We start from the raw sequence: 16,048 nt of genomic DNA, 5'->3' as shown, positions 1-16,048 counted from the left end.
TGGGGACCCCCACTGTACTGAGGCTGGTTGGACACAGCTGTGCACATTAAAGAGTAGTCATGTGCAGACAAGGCCAGCCATGAGGGGGGATAAAGGGGAGGGCTGAATACCCACGGTATAAAGCCATTTTAAATGTAAATCCCTTTTCTTAAAAACAAAATCAAAATGAGTTAAAAATGGCTAAAATGGGTAAAAAAAATCGCCCAAAAAAATGCTGGAAAAAGTGGTAAAAGTAGATTTTTAAAGTAGTAGAATGGGTTAAAAGTGGCAAAAATGAGATAAAAGATGAAAAAAACTATGTGAAAAGTGGCAATAGTGGGTTAAAGTGGCAAAAACAGGCATAGAAAGTGGTAAAAGAGTCAAATAGTGACAATATTGGCTTCAAAGGGGCAGAAATGGGCAGAAAAGGTGCCGATACTCTCTAGAGTCCATTCTCTGGGATTGTCAGGGGTCTGGCCAAATCTCTAGGCAGCCTTGTTAGCATTACTTTGATTTCTGCATAGAGCTCACAAAATGACCCTGTTTTGTTTTACACCTAACTAACTCTGTGCAATAATTTTCGTAAAAAAACAGGTAAAATAAACAATTTGAAAATAATCTTAGTTTTTAAGGCATCTGGTGACCCCCTCACAGTTTGTGATGATCTTCCTATTATAAATATTTCTGTATGCATATGCATTCATGTGTTCATGTATGTGTCATGTCTGTAATGTTTACCTGTGATACTGCGCCTGGAGGAACTGGAATTCCTCCTTGATTCGGTCCAGAGTTTCCAGGACTGTGAATTTAAAAGACTGGCCAGGCTGCAAGGGGACCTGCAGAGAGAGAGAGAGAAGAGAGAAGGATGAAACACGGGAACAGAGGTGTGTGTCTGTTAAGTGGGTATGTGAGGGGGAATATGTATGTATGTATGGACGTGTCTGTGTTATAGCTTTAGAAAATGCACTGTATTGTAGTCGCATGTGCACCTGTATGCTGCAGAAATGCAAGTGTGTGTATGTGAGTGCAGTTATGTGCAGTACGTGTGTGCATGTGTGTGTGTTGTGTGTGTCAGGGAGCAAAGCGAGGGGAGAAAAAAGCCAAGATGAAAGTGAGAGGGAAGGTCACTTCCCCTTCCCACACTATAAAGCCGTGTCCTCTCTCTCTGTTCTCCTCCTCCTCTAATGACTCTGCCTACTTCCCTCCTCTACCCCATCCTTTCTTCCTTTCCTCTTCCTCTCTTCCCTCTCTCTCCCACATTAGCATCTTCTTCACTCTGTCAGGTTACTAATGTATTCCAGTCTACAAAGAGCTGAGAAGGGAGGAAACGTCAAATGAAAAAGTTATAGGGAATCACCGCAGTGTCTCTCACCTGCTAAGAGCTAAAGAAGGCCCAACAAAACAAGCAGCTCCCTGGGGTCCACCACCCACCGTCTCCCTGTCTGTTTAAAGCACTTTCGACATCCTTCCTCTTCCTCTGTGGTCTTCATGAAGTTTTAGAAACAAGGACACTGTAGATGTTTTTGGATGTTGTAGTTGTTTATGTTTGTAGTCAGAAAAATCTACAGCCTAAAAAAACATTTCATTCTCTTGGGAGATTTTTATGCAAGAAGACAACTTAGATTCTGCATTCTTCTCCATTTTTGATTCACCTGTTTTTTTTTTTTTTTTCTTTGCTGTGGGACTCCCACTGTTACCCTTGGGAGGATTCAGACTGCCAGGTGTCTCTGACACTTCTTCTCACCTGTCAGAAGTCAGCCTCAACAGGCGTATTGAGGTTCACACTATCCTGTCTAGATTCAACCTCCTCCTCCTCCTCCTCCTCCTCCTCCCACCTCTACTTCCTCTGACAGAGTGTGCTGATGCTGTTCATGCACAAATAAGGACGTCTCACCTCCATCCCACGCTAAAATGACGCATTCAGCTTTCAAAAATGCAACGAGCCAAAGCCCAAAGTTAAGGACAAAAGAGACTGATCCTTGACTCTTAATTGTCAGGCAATTTTTTCTGACTGTAATCTATAAAGTTAAACAGCAAGGAAACAAAAATGAGAGAATATTAGCCTGAATAGTTAAGTTCATGGTAATCAAAATTAAAGCTCCAATAAGGGTTTTATTTATTGATGGATTACTTTGCTGTTTATGAAAGGGGCCAAAATGAATTCCAATGACTCACTGGGGTTGTCAAACTCAAACAGAACCAACAGTGAAAAGACTGATCTTATCTATACTGTTACTGTTAATGACTGAAAATCTCTCCATTTTACTTTTTCCACACAAGAGATTCATGACGACTGAATGCAGGATGTGTTTTTTTAAACACTTCTAACAAAAACATGGCAAAACAAAAAACATTTTAGATACTACTTCTTGTACGTATATGCATGCCTATGACCACTCAGTGAACAAGGTGGTCGTTACGGATGGGGTTTACTTGTACAGCAAGCCAGTAAACAACGGTGGCCAGGAATTAGCTCGGATGTAGGCATTACAGCAGCCACACTTGACCACATTTCTTCATAAAATAAGCGGCAAAAAACTGCACCGAAAGCTTTTCTTGGCAGAAAAGATGTTTTTGCTCTTTGACCGGCCTCAGCATGAGTTTGTAGTAGCTATTAGTACTGTTTAGCTGTACTGCAAGCTGGTAACAATGGCTTCCAATGGAGCAATTAGCTTGTATGTAGCTATAGCAGGGTATATGTATATGCAAAATCTGACATGAAATGTAACTTTTAAATAGCTTTTTCATGACCTTCTTCATACATTTTAGGACTTCATTGTATCTACAATTTCTAACCTGTTTCATTAGCTGCACATTTGTGGAATAAGAATGTGACAGCATAGAAAAGAAAAGGCCATAAGTATTTCTTATTGTAGCATGTAAGTTAAGCTTTCTTGAAGCATTATGAGATTAGAATATGAGGAAAAAATTCCATTTGATACCATAAGGTGGATGACAATGAAAGGACTTTTTTTTTTGTAGCCAAAACACAGTTTTGAAGTATCTTTTTACAAGTTTTGTACTTCATTTGAAACTACAAAGTAGAAAAGTTTTTATTAAGGTTTTGAAAAAAAAAAATCACAGTATTTCAGGATACTTATAAAAAATTTTCATTCGGATTTTGATGCTTTGATGTGTCCATGATCACTTTGCTGTTGGAGATGATAAAATATAATCTTGAAAAAAGTAATTTAACTACCAAAAACAACTTATGATCCAGCCATCTACCCACTTCGTCATCTGTTTACATATCCGTCTTTTCCTCAAGTCCATCCATCCAAAATGAGAGGATGGTGCAGTGCTGCAGGGTGGCTACCGGCCCACAGCTATGGCTAAAAGATTGGCGGTTTCAGTGGCGGTGCTTCATTAGTCTAGACAAGCACAATTCAATTAGATTTCAATTAGTCCGACGGTGGAGGTCAGAGACGCGGTGGGTTCCCCGGTAATTAATCCACAAGCCGAGCCGTACCATGCTAAACTGAGCTGAGGCAGGGACATCTAGATGGCTGGATAGGCAGAGCACACGCAGACCTTCTTGATGTGTGTTTGTGTGTGTGGGAGGGAGGGGGTGGGATGGATGGGATGGGTGGGTGTCTGCCAACAGATCCCTGCTGACCTTGATTCACACCACACACACTCAGCAGGGGGAGGGGAGGAGGGCTGGATAGTGATCTGGCACATGCAGACACACAAACACACCAAAAGAGCCATGAGCGTATTGAAAAAACGCACAAACAAACAAACACACCCTGCTGCACATACACGAGTACGCAGAGACCACACAAACCCTCAGCGGGAGGGAGAGGTAGGGTGGACTGACGAGAGCAGAAAAGAGGTGGAAGAGAGATAGATAGTCGTCTGTCAGACAGAAGGATGGATGGATGGAGCGTGGGATGGAGGAAGTGATAGACTGACATCCTCACAGAGGAATGAAAGAACGAGCAGAGAGACGGATGATGAAAGAGCGGCGTGGCTGCTGACTGAGAGAGATAGCCAGCCATTCATCCGTCTGACACCAAGGGGATGGGAAGAAGACTGAGAGTGAGTGAGAGAGAGAGAGAGAGAGAGAGAGAGAGAGAGGGAGAGCGTTAGCTGTAATCAACACAGCTTGGTCGCTCCACACTGTGCTCCGTCCATCGGTCTGTGCTAATACTGCTCTCACCATCTGCTGCCATGAACACACAGACCCACACTCCTGCGGACACATTCAGACAGTACTTCTGGCGAGTTACATCAGCAGCACTAAGTCATATAACAAAGCCCATAGTCACAGATCAGGATTATACAAGAGATCTGCGCATGGCAGCCATCGGTGTCAACATGGCGACCTCTGTGGTGCGCTGATGAGAGAGATTTGAATTTCTTTCATCTGTTGGGCTTGAAACTCAGGAATCTCTTTCTTTTGATTTGCCAGTTCTTGAATGAGTTTCATGGATCCTGGAGCAATAAACTTCTTATGAGCAAAAAGGAAATGAAACAGTACACACACAGACAAAGTTACACATTCTCCAAGCGAAATGAAAAATATTAGCAGGTAAAAGCAACTCAGCTAAGGAATGGGGATTGTTAATTTTTATACTGAAACTGTTTTAGGTATTGCTAACAAATCTGAAAACACTTTAGAAACTTCTCTGTTACTTGGCAGAAATACTAGACAACAATATAGATCAGAGTTTTGGTTTAAATATTTGCCGAAAATGTAATACTAATGACACAAGCTGATTACAAGCTGATTGGTAGTCACTTTTGGAAGTTAAAGGGGTCATTCAATTACTTAAATCAATCTTATAAAGCTGGGAAAAAAAATAAATCAAGCATATAGCATTAGTTCAGGCATCAAGCACTGCCATATAATTGAGATTTGCTGATCTCACGCAAGCCCTCATCAGCTGATGGCCAGCTGATTCACTTCTAAGCACGTGATTGGCTAATTCCACTTGTGCTGCCTTTTTTAAGCAGCTCTAGCTTCTCTTTGCTACTCCTTCTGCTAATCAGTTTTTAGCAACGCTCCTCCACCCCAGCTCCTCTTTTACTCTGCATCTGACTTTATTAGTGTCATTCTGTTGTCACTTAGGCCTGCTCTGCTCTGGTTTTTTTTTTTTTTTTTTTTTTTTGCTGCTTCTCTCCTTGCCCTAGGCTTTCCTTGTAGGAACAGGAAGAGCAGGAAGGTGTGCTGTTTCTGGTTGATGCTTTCTACATAGCCTCATGAAAGGGCAGGAGGATCCCAGGACAGCTATACTGCCAAATATAAAATAATATCATTAAGTGCAAACTAAGAAGTGCAGATAAGGACAAAAATATCTCTAACTACGCCTGTGTGTTTTTTGACAGTGTTCTAAGATGAACTGTACTTATTCAAGTTTCTAATCAAACCTTAATTTCCCTTTTCTTGATGTGACATTTGAAAACATTATGAAGAGTTTTTACTTTGCCTTCAGTCTGAGCATTTCAAAAAAGCCTTGAATACATTAAAATGTAATCTTTATATGTCTCCTTTTTAGTCAGATAATCCTGCCAGTTCCAACACATTTCATACTACTATTTTTAACTATTGAGATCTGCAACAAAGTTTGGGGATGTTGCCAAAGCAGCCAGAGGTTTTTGACCAGAGGACAGTTGAACACACTGCATTTTTGAATCCCCTGCTTGCAAAGAACTTTTTCAGGGATGCACACATGCATCAGTTTAACTCTGGAATTGGCAAGTATTGGCCATTTTAACAAACATCAGCCATGAGCAAATAATCTGGGCATGCACAGATGTCAGTAGCAGATGTTTATCTTTTGTCTCAGATTATTTTAATGCTGGCATTTAGCACACTTAATCACTGACTAAGAGAAGAAATTCATCATATGGCAGAAGACATGACCTGTTGGACAAACTCTGCTATGTTTCTGTAGTCAAAGATGAGAGAAAATACTGGCATTGAGGGAGCATTACAACAAAAGAAGTCATAAAAAAAACTAGGGCTGATATCTTCCAGACCGGTCAGCATATATGAAGTCACTTCATCATCTGATTAAAATGTACACGTCAGCATCAGTGTCTGTTACAGAGAGCAGAAGAGTGAAAAGACAATGTCTTTACTCCACTGCGGTGAATACAGAATGCATGTTGTCTGATATATGCTTGTAAATTACATGGCATGGGCAGGAACAAGTGATTTTGTTGACAGATCGATTGGTCATATGTGGGTCTTATTTGGGTCAACCAAGTATTATTTTCTGTTGAAAAGAGGCCAACAAAAATCATAGGGAAAATTATCTTTAACTTTGGGATCAGCATTGTTTCTGATTTTTACAATCAGTGCACCTCTAATTATTATGCATCATGAATTGTATTTCACTCCCTCCTTTTATTCCTTTGGTAAAAAGACATTCAGCCTTCAACCTGACCTGCACATTGAGTTATCCTAACGAGCAAATGATCCACAGAATTCTTCTGTAGCAATTCAATATAATCACAATGAAGTCAAAACCTTATTAGTCTATTTAAGATTGTACACCAGTGATCTGATTCAAAGTGAATCAACTTGCAATTTAAAAACAAGAAATAGAACCAACAATACTCAGCAGCAGTATTGATGAGCTGAAACATTACTAACTTTCAGTAGGGGTGCATGATTTTGGATTTTTACCAACATACAATGCCAATATTTCAAAACACAATTTAGCCAACATCGATAATAATACCAATGTATACACTTGGTTCAGACCTAACATTTCTGTCCTTATAACACACTCTAAGATTTAAGGAATTAGGACAAACAAAGAAAAAGTCTTCAAGTAGGTCTTTCGGTTCTGCCTTAAAATCCACAAACTCATTTGATATTTACAACCAATATATTGGTTGTAAATATTTTCAGAAATTTTCATATTTGCCAATAAAATAATTAACATTATAGCTAATATGTGCTGATAGCAGTGTCATTCTGATAATATCCTGTATCCCTAACTTCTCAGTAGAACTGTGTTTTGATCTCCATTCAGAGCTATATGTTAATAAGTGGATAAAAATCTTTCTTTGTGCATTGTTTACAAAGATGGAGGCATCATCAAGCAGAGCCGTATGCAGACCAGAGCAAACATTTGTTATTGGAGTGTGTGTGTGTGTTTGATATCTCCTGTATGGTGACAGATGGCAGCTCAGACTGTTAGGGGTCCAAAAGCGCATCACGAAGGGCCAAAAAAACAGCCTACTGCCTGTGTTTTCATGTGTGTATGCGTAGAAGTGAGTGCAGGGTGTGTGTGAGTGTAAGCACCATAGCAGCCAGCAGAGGGGATCCTGAAACCCAAAACTGATCCTGTTAATCTAGGAGATGGAGGTGGAGGAGGGGGTAGGGGAAGGAGGGAGGAATGGGGGATAGGAGGTAGGGAGGGGTCACTTGTGCACAAACAAACACACACACCACAGACACCCTGCGGAAAAAAGTCAATCACAATTGGTCAAGCTGGCACGAGCCAGCAGAGAATTAGGAGGGATTATCTTTGGTGAGGGGGGAGGTAAGGGGAGAGGGGGAGGGAGGGGAGAGGCAGCTAAAGCCCATCATGCTGTATCACATAACAGGGTGGAGGTGGGACATACTGGCTTTGACCATCACCTGTCCGTCTATTGGTCAGTGTTTTAGTTGCTTTTATTTTTCTGGTAAAGGAATCAGAAGTTTGAAAATACTTTTGGTCTGCTTTAAAATAACCTTCTTAACCTTAACATCAACTGCTCCTCATCCCATGTGGCACCTCCAAAAGATTTTGAAACCATCTTGCTGTTTCCCTCTGACTTATTTTTAGTTGTTGTCTCTTTTTTTACATTCAGTCAGAATATTAGGTCAGTCTGGTTCCATCTGTCTCCCTGTCAGCCTCTCTGTCTTCTCTTCAAGCAGCTGCATGTTTTTCCACCACTGGCAAAGGCTGCATGAGAGAGACTGAGACTGGGAAACAGATGCAGGTCTTGGTCAGTATCAACATTAATATGTTTTTCTTTTCAAAACCAATAACGTTTCTCTTGTTTATATTAAACTGTCCACTCTACAACACCCATAAAACAGAGACATTTGGAATCTCTGCTGTAACACTTTTTAATTTAAGGAATACAAAGAGTGCTTTTGGGTGAGTTCGTGCAGACATGGAGACTGTAGGAATCAATGACAGACACCTTCTAAAGAAACAAAAACACTTCACTTGCATCAGTTAACTCAACATGAACTTCTAATTAAAAGTGCAGCTGTAGTTCAGCTAATATTAGCAGTTTCTACTTTTGCCAACATGTGAACAATCAAGCTACTATCCGAACAACTTCCACCTCCAGCTGCATTAACAACCCTACGCCCCAAGCTCATATCATCAAAAAGGTACAGTGTTTAATACGGAAAAAGAGAGGGGCTGCATAAGTGTATAAATGGAATGTGAGCCAGCAGCAGCAACATCATTTTCAGCTGAAAATTTAACAACAATGTTAGCCACAGGGAAGAAGAAGAGGCAACTCTAATAAATTATAACTAATAGACGGTATGAACAGCAGTTCTCAAAACTGATATAAGTAACTTCAAATTCAAATCCAGTTTCTATTCTTTTTTCCTCCTAGTTTTCCAACTAATTTTTTATATAAATGTTTTTTTGAATATGTTATGTTGTGGAGTAAGGCTAGGAATGACGAAGCGATGCGATACAGTAAGATACAATAGGATATGATACGATACAGTACAATAAAGTACAATATAGTACAAAACGATACAGTTCAATATAGTATGATACAACACAATACAACAGGATACGGTTCAATACAGTACAATATGATGTGACACAGTATGATATTATAGAGTATGATATGGTTTAATACAATGTTATACAATACAGTAGAATAGGATACCATAGGACAGGATAGGACAGGATAATACGAAACAATATGATACAATACGATACACTGTGATATGATTCAGAACAATATGAAATTGTACAATTTGATTAGATATGTTACAGTTCAACACAATACAACATGATACGGTACAATAGAAAACAATAAGACAGGACACAGTGTTAATTTTGCCAATGTATTTAATCTACAGACTAAGACTGAGAATAAAATCAAAAATAGTTTTAAAAATGAGCACTGATAGGAACACGATATGATATGATATGGAATGTATGATATGGTACGATACGATATGATGCAGTACCATACGACACCGTATGACAGGATACAAATGTACAGGACACTATACAGTAAAATATGATATGATATGATGAGACACAATATAATATGATACAGGGGATGTGACAAGGATATCAGGATACAGTGATCAGAGATGCACACAAGTCATTTTTTGCAAGTCCAAGTCAAGTCTCAAGTCTTTGGTCATGAGTCCAAATCAAGTCTTAAGTCTTTGGTCACAAGTCCAAGTTAAGTCTTAAGTCTTGACTTGTTGAACTGTTCTAAGGAATTTAAATCCTGTACTGTATTATCTATTATTACTGATTTATTTGTTAGAGCCTCTTACCCATCTGTCTCTGTTTTTCGCTGCCTCAATAAACCGTATTTAAAATTTGAATGTTCCTATCATCTTTTATGTCCGTTCATTATCAATAAGCAGCAATGCAGAGTTTCAAACATTGATTTGTTAACCATAAACATATAATTGTAGGGATTATTAACCAAATATTTTAAAATTGCGCACACCCATGGCTAACGCGGGCGACACAGAGACATACACAGCTGGAGCGCACAGTCGGTGCTGACGCTGATCCTCCATAGTCAGAGACGAGCTTTAATGCAGGAGAACAGAGTTTAGGTATTCTGAAACTTTGCCCTCAATAGACTGGAGCCTGAAGTCTGCAGTCTGCAATACCAACATGTTAGTGTGCATTTCAGAGTAGGTGTGTGCATGAGCGTCGCGTTTGTGTCATTGTTATGCAGCATGAATGAAGATGAGGAAGGGAGGAAAGCAGCCATTGGTGCTGTGTAAAAGGTGCACAAACCGTCAAATGGAAGGGGAGGAAAGGGGAAAAGAGTGACAAGGGGACAAGAGATCATGATGGAAAAATTAAAAACCCAAGATTGTGCACGAGTCTCAAATCACGAGTCCGAGTGGAGTCTCAAGTCTTGCACACGAGTCCAAGTCAAGTCTAAAGTCACTGATGTGTGCGACTTAAGTGCGACTTGAGTCCAAGTCGTGGACTCGAGTCCCCATCTTTGACAGTGATTCAACTATAACTGATAAATTGGTAGATAAATCCCAACATCTTACTTACTTGAATAAAAAACAGCTAAAATGGTAACGTGCAGAAATGGTGTAGTTATTAAGTGCAACTTTCCATATGTTTCAGTTTTTTTTTAATACTGCTGACAAATTCTTTAGGTGGAGTGCACTCAAGAAGTAATGGTGCCCAATTTGGGCTTAATCTCCCCTTCTGACCAAATTCAACAAATTTTATCAACTCTGTCAGGATTTCCCTGTAGTGAGAAGTGTTAAGAGTGACTTCACCCTTTCTGACTGCTCATAAGATGATCGGAGCTGCTCCAATTTGAAATTGTAAATATTAAAAATGTTCATTATTTAGGATCAGAAATCCTGTGGTGAGGGGGAGCACAGAACATGAGCTGCGGCTCGTCACATGGCTCTGGCTGCTTGTAAACAGATCTATTGGCCTGTGGTGGGCTGTATCAGTAATCTTGTTTCACATCACTCTATCAAAACAAAACTGTCAAATCTGTCCATAGTTGTCATCATGTGGGGTCTCTCACATTTTTCAACTTTGTTAAGATTTAAAATCTTTTAGCGTGTATCAGGCTATCTTTGCCTGGGTAACTTCTGCAGAAGCTACCCTCTTTCATTTTATACGCACCACTATGAGGAGTCATGAAGTGATGACACTGTGAGCTAGAATGACAAGAAAATCTCTTCATAATGCAGGATTTTTTTATTAAAACATCAATATTGGCACCAGCGATTCAACAAATTTGTAGCATAGTAGTCAGGATGACTGTATACAGCCATACTGATGTTTTGTTGTATCCTCATTGAGGAGGCTGGCAGGCACATCATGATAACTGCTTGGATGAGAGAGGTGTCCAGTGATGGTGACTGAACTAAGGCTACCCTGTGTACCAAAAGTCCATGCTGGCTTTGTAATGGTATTCTTCTGTGTGTGTACTTCACACCAACATTTTTATGCCCCCTTTAAGAGGTGGGGACAAGCAGTAGAGTCAAGTAGTTATGAAACTGTGCATATCTGAGCTTTTTCCTTTTGAAATGCTGTTTACAGATGGAAACATAGCAGTTTTGATGCAGTTCTTGACTGACTGGGAAAAAGATGTTCTGTTGTCTCCTTGTCTTTTAAACTCCTGGCACACTTTCTACCATGACATGAGCATTCACATTGTGTAAGCAGACATGCCTATGCATGGACACATTCATTTGAACAAAGCGCCTACAAACAAAACATTTTCTTTTTCTTGTGCCCTTTCTCTTACTGCTCCGTCTCATTACTCCCTCCCTTCTTCTCTCTCCTTTCGTTCTGTTGCTTCTCCTCCTTAGCCCCTTTGTTCCTCCTTTCGCCCGAGTGTCTCTGAGACAAGCAGAGACACATTCAGATAGCGCATGAAATAATAATTGGCTGGTGAAATATTTAGGAAAAAGGCACATGAATAGATGAGAAATACCAAGTGTGGCAGAGGAGTGTCACAGCCCCCCTGTGTACATGTCTGTGTGTGTTTGTGTCTGCTGAAGTGAGCAGCAGAGAACATAAGCAACAGCTCATTGCTTTGGACTGCAAGAGGATGGCAGACTGAAGAAGAGCTGCAGGGAAGAAAGGGAATCTAACTTACTTTTTAGCCTTCATTTTATCAAGCTCTCACATTTTCCTCCGACTTTCTGATGTTTCTTTGTGTGTGTTATTGCAGACAACTCAATGGCTTTGATAACTTGAGAGAAACACTGCCAGCATCCTAAAAGTAAAAGCTAATTTAGGGTTAGTGGCACTCATGTTATCGTGAACAAGTCAGCAGACCGACCGACAGACAGCCAGTCAGTCTTTCACAGCTCATTCAAAATGATGCAGCCAGACAACTAGTGGAAGCAAAAAAAGGGAACTCACTAACACCTGTAAAAGCACCCTTACACTGGCTCTTAGTTCAGTACAGAATCCCATAAAAACTCTGTGCTTAAAGCCTTTCATGGCATTGCTCCAGCCTACATCAGTGAACTCTGTGCAGTGCATAGTGGGCATGCACGCTATTTATTTGTCTATTTTTCTCTGAAATATTCTTGCCATGTGCTAATCCTTCATTGATGTTATGTTCTTAATCTCCATTGTTAGATCTTCTTTTATACTTTTTTCTTTTATACTTGCTGACTTTGTTCCAAGCCTGTGTCTTAAAAGCATCGTATAAATAAAGTCGACCTTGATGTACAGTTAACCAGTCGTTCAGAGAGATTGTTGGTTAACACTGCGGCTCACTAGCCAGCCACTAAACAAGTGCTGGATTACAAATCAGGGAGAGATTGGCAGCCAAAAGAGTCTCTGGACTGCATCCAAGCCTTGCTCTGATCATTTCTTTTAATGACAAAGAACACAGAACACAGGATTTGAGGATAGAAAAAAAGGCTTTTTTTAATCAGGGTGCAGACTTAATCTGGATGGCTGAGAATTAAGTTCTCGGTTGCTTGTGCAATTTTTTGGTTGATCTGTTGGTCGCCTCCCTGCAGCTGTATTTTTGTTACTTGACTTTTTGCCATTTAATGGGGGTCTCCTTTGAGACGCTGAATAAAATTAAATGTAAACAAGATGAGGACAAAGGGAAGGAGGGGAAAATGTCATCTGTGGGAGGTGACAGAAATCTGCTGATGTTTACCATACATGGCTTTCATTACAGCCATGAATGTTAGAGAAAAACAAACCACCTGACATAAAGAGACAGCAGAAAGAAAGGGGATAAGTGTTTGCAAAAACCAACAGCACAAACTGCATACATTGAAAATTATAGCAAGTAGAAGACACATTATATATAAATAAGAAACTACAAAATTAAAACTTAAATAAAACTTAGCACAGAAAGTAAGGAAATTTGTGTTTGGTAGATTATTCTTTGTTGTAACAATGCTTCTTGGCAATAAATCTTATACCATTGGAAGGCCGGTTTTTTTCCCTTTCAAATGGAGCCACATTTGTAAGGAACATGCATTTGTGGCATGAGCAGCAGAGCTGAGTATGTGGGTTGCGCCCATGAAAAATCTGCCAAATCTTCTCTGCCAATGCCAAACAGTTTATTCTGCCATTGACTCTTGTTTGGTGTTTGGTGGATTGGATGATTGAAGTTTGAAGAAACAAGACATATTGGTAATTTTAAAATGTATTCACTTAACAAACAGGAGCCTCAGTAGCATGTGGAAGAACCATACACAGCCACAGCAGCCTGGCACCTCCTCCTCATGCTGGTAACCAGCCTGGTCACACACTGCTGTAGGATGGCATCCCATTCTTCAACCAGCATTTGTCGCAAGTCAGCCAACATGGTTGTGTTGGTCCCTCTGACACGAACAGCACACCCAAGCTGATCACACAAGTGTTCAATGGGGTTAAGGTCAGGACTGCTGGCAGGCCATTCCATCCTCTCCAGTCTCATATTCCAGAGGTAGTCTCTGATAAACCCCACTCTGTGGGAGTGAGCGTTGTCATCTTGGAGGATAGAGATCAGACTCAGACCCAGACTGTAGCGATATGGGATTGCCACTGGTTGCAGATTCCCATCTCGATATCTCTCTGCATTGAGATTGCCTCGAATGATGACAAGCCTTGTTTTTCCAGGGAGGGAGATGCTGCCCCACACCATCACATTGCTTCCACCAAAAGATGTTACTCTATCAGTGCAGCAATTAGCACAGCGTTCTCTGCATCTTCTTCACACTTCAACCCAATGATCCAACTGCCGTAGGCAGAATCTGGACTCATCACTGAACATAACATTCCTCCACACGTTCAGGTTCCAGTGCACGTGTTGCAGACACCAGCGCGAACAGGTCTGACGGTGAAGGACAGTCATGGCAGGCCTCCTAGCAGCCCTACGAGACCGAAGATCGGCTGCATGCAGTCTGTTCCAGATTGTCTGGGCAGAGAGCTATCTGCCATATCGTCCTGCAAACGTTGACTGCAAATCTGTAGTAGACAGCCTACAGTACCTAAGTGCTGACAGGGTGAGGAAACGGTCTTCTTTGGGGTGTCGTCTTCTTGGGTAGCCCACTTCGAGGCCTGTCTCTGACATCCCCCAGTATATGGAACTTGACCTTCAGTTTGGAGATGGTACTAGGGCTCACTTCAAACAACGCCACAACTTGGTTTTGCGGAACACCAGCCTGAAGTTGCCCTATCGCACGGCCCTATCCAGATCAGTCAAACATGGCATGCCGATTCTTGGAGCAGCGAGCTACTGACCACTGTAGCAGGGCCCATGCTCACAGGTGCCAGAAGCTCAAAACAAGAGTCAGTAGCAACAGCAAAATAAGCTGTTTGGCATTGGCAGAAGAGATTTGGCAAATTTTTCATGGGCGCAACCCACATACTCAGCTCTGCTGCTCATGCCACAAATGCATGCTCCTAACAAATGTGGCACAATTTAAAAGGGAAATAAACAGGCTTTCCAATGGTATAAGATTTATTGCCAAGAAGCATTGTTACAACAAAGAATAATCTACCAAACACAAATTTCCTTTCTATTTGGGCTAAGTTTATAATTTCAAACACATTTACAAATTCACACACCAAAATGCAACTTTACAGACAAACTAAGACTCTTACTGTAACTGCCCTCATAAATGGAGCATATTTGGCACTAGTTTGTTAACTTGGCTGTAAAACTCAACTGTTACTCTGCTCACAGCCAGAGCAGAAGAGGGCGTCTAAACACTGTAACACACACACATAATTATACTTTGTGGTTAAAACTATTTTTCAGTTGTACCACACACACACACACACACACACACACACACACAATGGCACACGTCTGATCTCATCTCTTTTCCTCTAATTTTTGTTGTCAGACACATATATTCAAGATAAATCTTCAACAAATGCTTTATTGCCATACATGTCAAAAGACTGAACTGATAAAATAATGCTCATGTATGATATGTAATAGTGATCAGAGCTGATTTGATTATTTATCCATGACTCTGTAGTAGGGGTGAGAATCACAGGGTAGGACATGATACAACACGAAATGATACTACGTGATATGAAACGACTGATACATGACAATACGCTACAATATGAGACAAGACTAGACAATACAACAGAAGACAATAATATGCGATGCGATACAAGACAATATAAGATGAAACAGTACTATACAACATATGGCAAAGTAATACAGTAAGATATTATACATTCTAATGCTAGATATTACAATGTGAAATGTAAAGTGAGAAGTTCAAATATGACACAATACAGTAAGATATGATGCAGTAATTTGTATTATATGATACAATGTGATGCAGCGCCAAAAGATGTTATACAATTTGATAAGATGCAATACAGTATAACATGATGTGATGCAATAGATGTAATGCGATAAGATGTAGTACAATTGGATACTAGAAGTTGAAATACGATACAATACAATATGACATGAAGGACACAGCACACAATGCTTTGACATGTCACGATACAAAAAGATACGTTTGGATGCACTAGCAATTTCAGTGCAATCCTAGGCAGTGGGCTATGATGTGATAGGATGTTTAATGATAGGATAGTATAAGATTTGATAAAACGGGATAAAATGCATGATGATGAGTTGTGATGCAATGCCATATGGTGTTATACAATATTACAAGATAGGTGATTGTAAAATTGTGGTTACTTGAAATTTACTCCAGCAGAAGTAAAATTACAGGGGAATAAATCTACTTATGTAAAAAAAATCATTTACTTAAAGTACGGAGTACTATGATTCTCCAGCCACGTTGTAACTAGGTAATGTTACGCCTTTCTAAAAAGGTGAAACGCATGGGACGGGATGTCATTCTTCTATTTGTGCTACTGAGCGTCAAGAGTAGTCAAAACCAGACTCAGCAAGT

At 40.3% G+C, this 16,048-nt stretch overlaps 1 protein-coding gene across 4 annotated transcripts in view; it reads right to left on the bottom strand.

Annotated features, from left to right (window-relative positions):
• tle2b (TLE family member 2, transcriptional corepressor b) overlaps nucleotides 1–16,048 on the bottom strand; it is a 137,783-nt gene that overhangs the window by 104,679 nt on the left and 17,056 nt on the right. For all 4 annotated transcript variants that reach the window (XM_041791146.1, XM_041791150.1, XM_041791147.1 and 1 more), the window contains one exon: nucleotides 718–815. In XM_041791146.1, the coding sequence (XP_041647080.1) occupies nucleotides 718–815 (98 nt within the window). The remainder of the gene's footprint in view (nucleotides 1–717; nucleotides 816–16,048) is intronic.

The sequence above is a fragment of the Cheilinus undulatus genome, linkage group 7 (genome assembly GCF_018320785.1).
Source record: "Cheilinus undulatus linkage group 7, ASM1832078v1, whole genome shotgun sequence".
NCBI lineage: Eukaryota > Metazoa > Chordata > Actinopteri > Labriformes > Labridae > Cheilinus > Cheilinus undulatus.
This window is presented reverse-complemented; position numbering and strand designations above follow the sequence as displayed.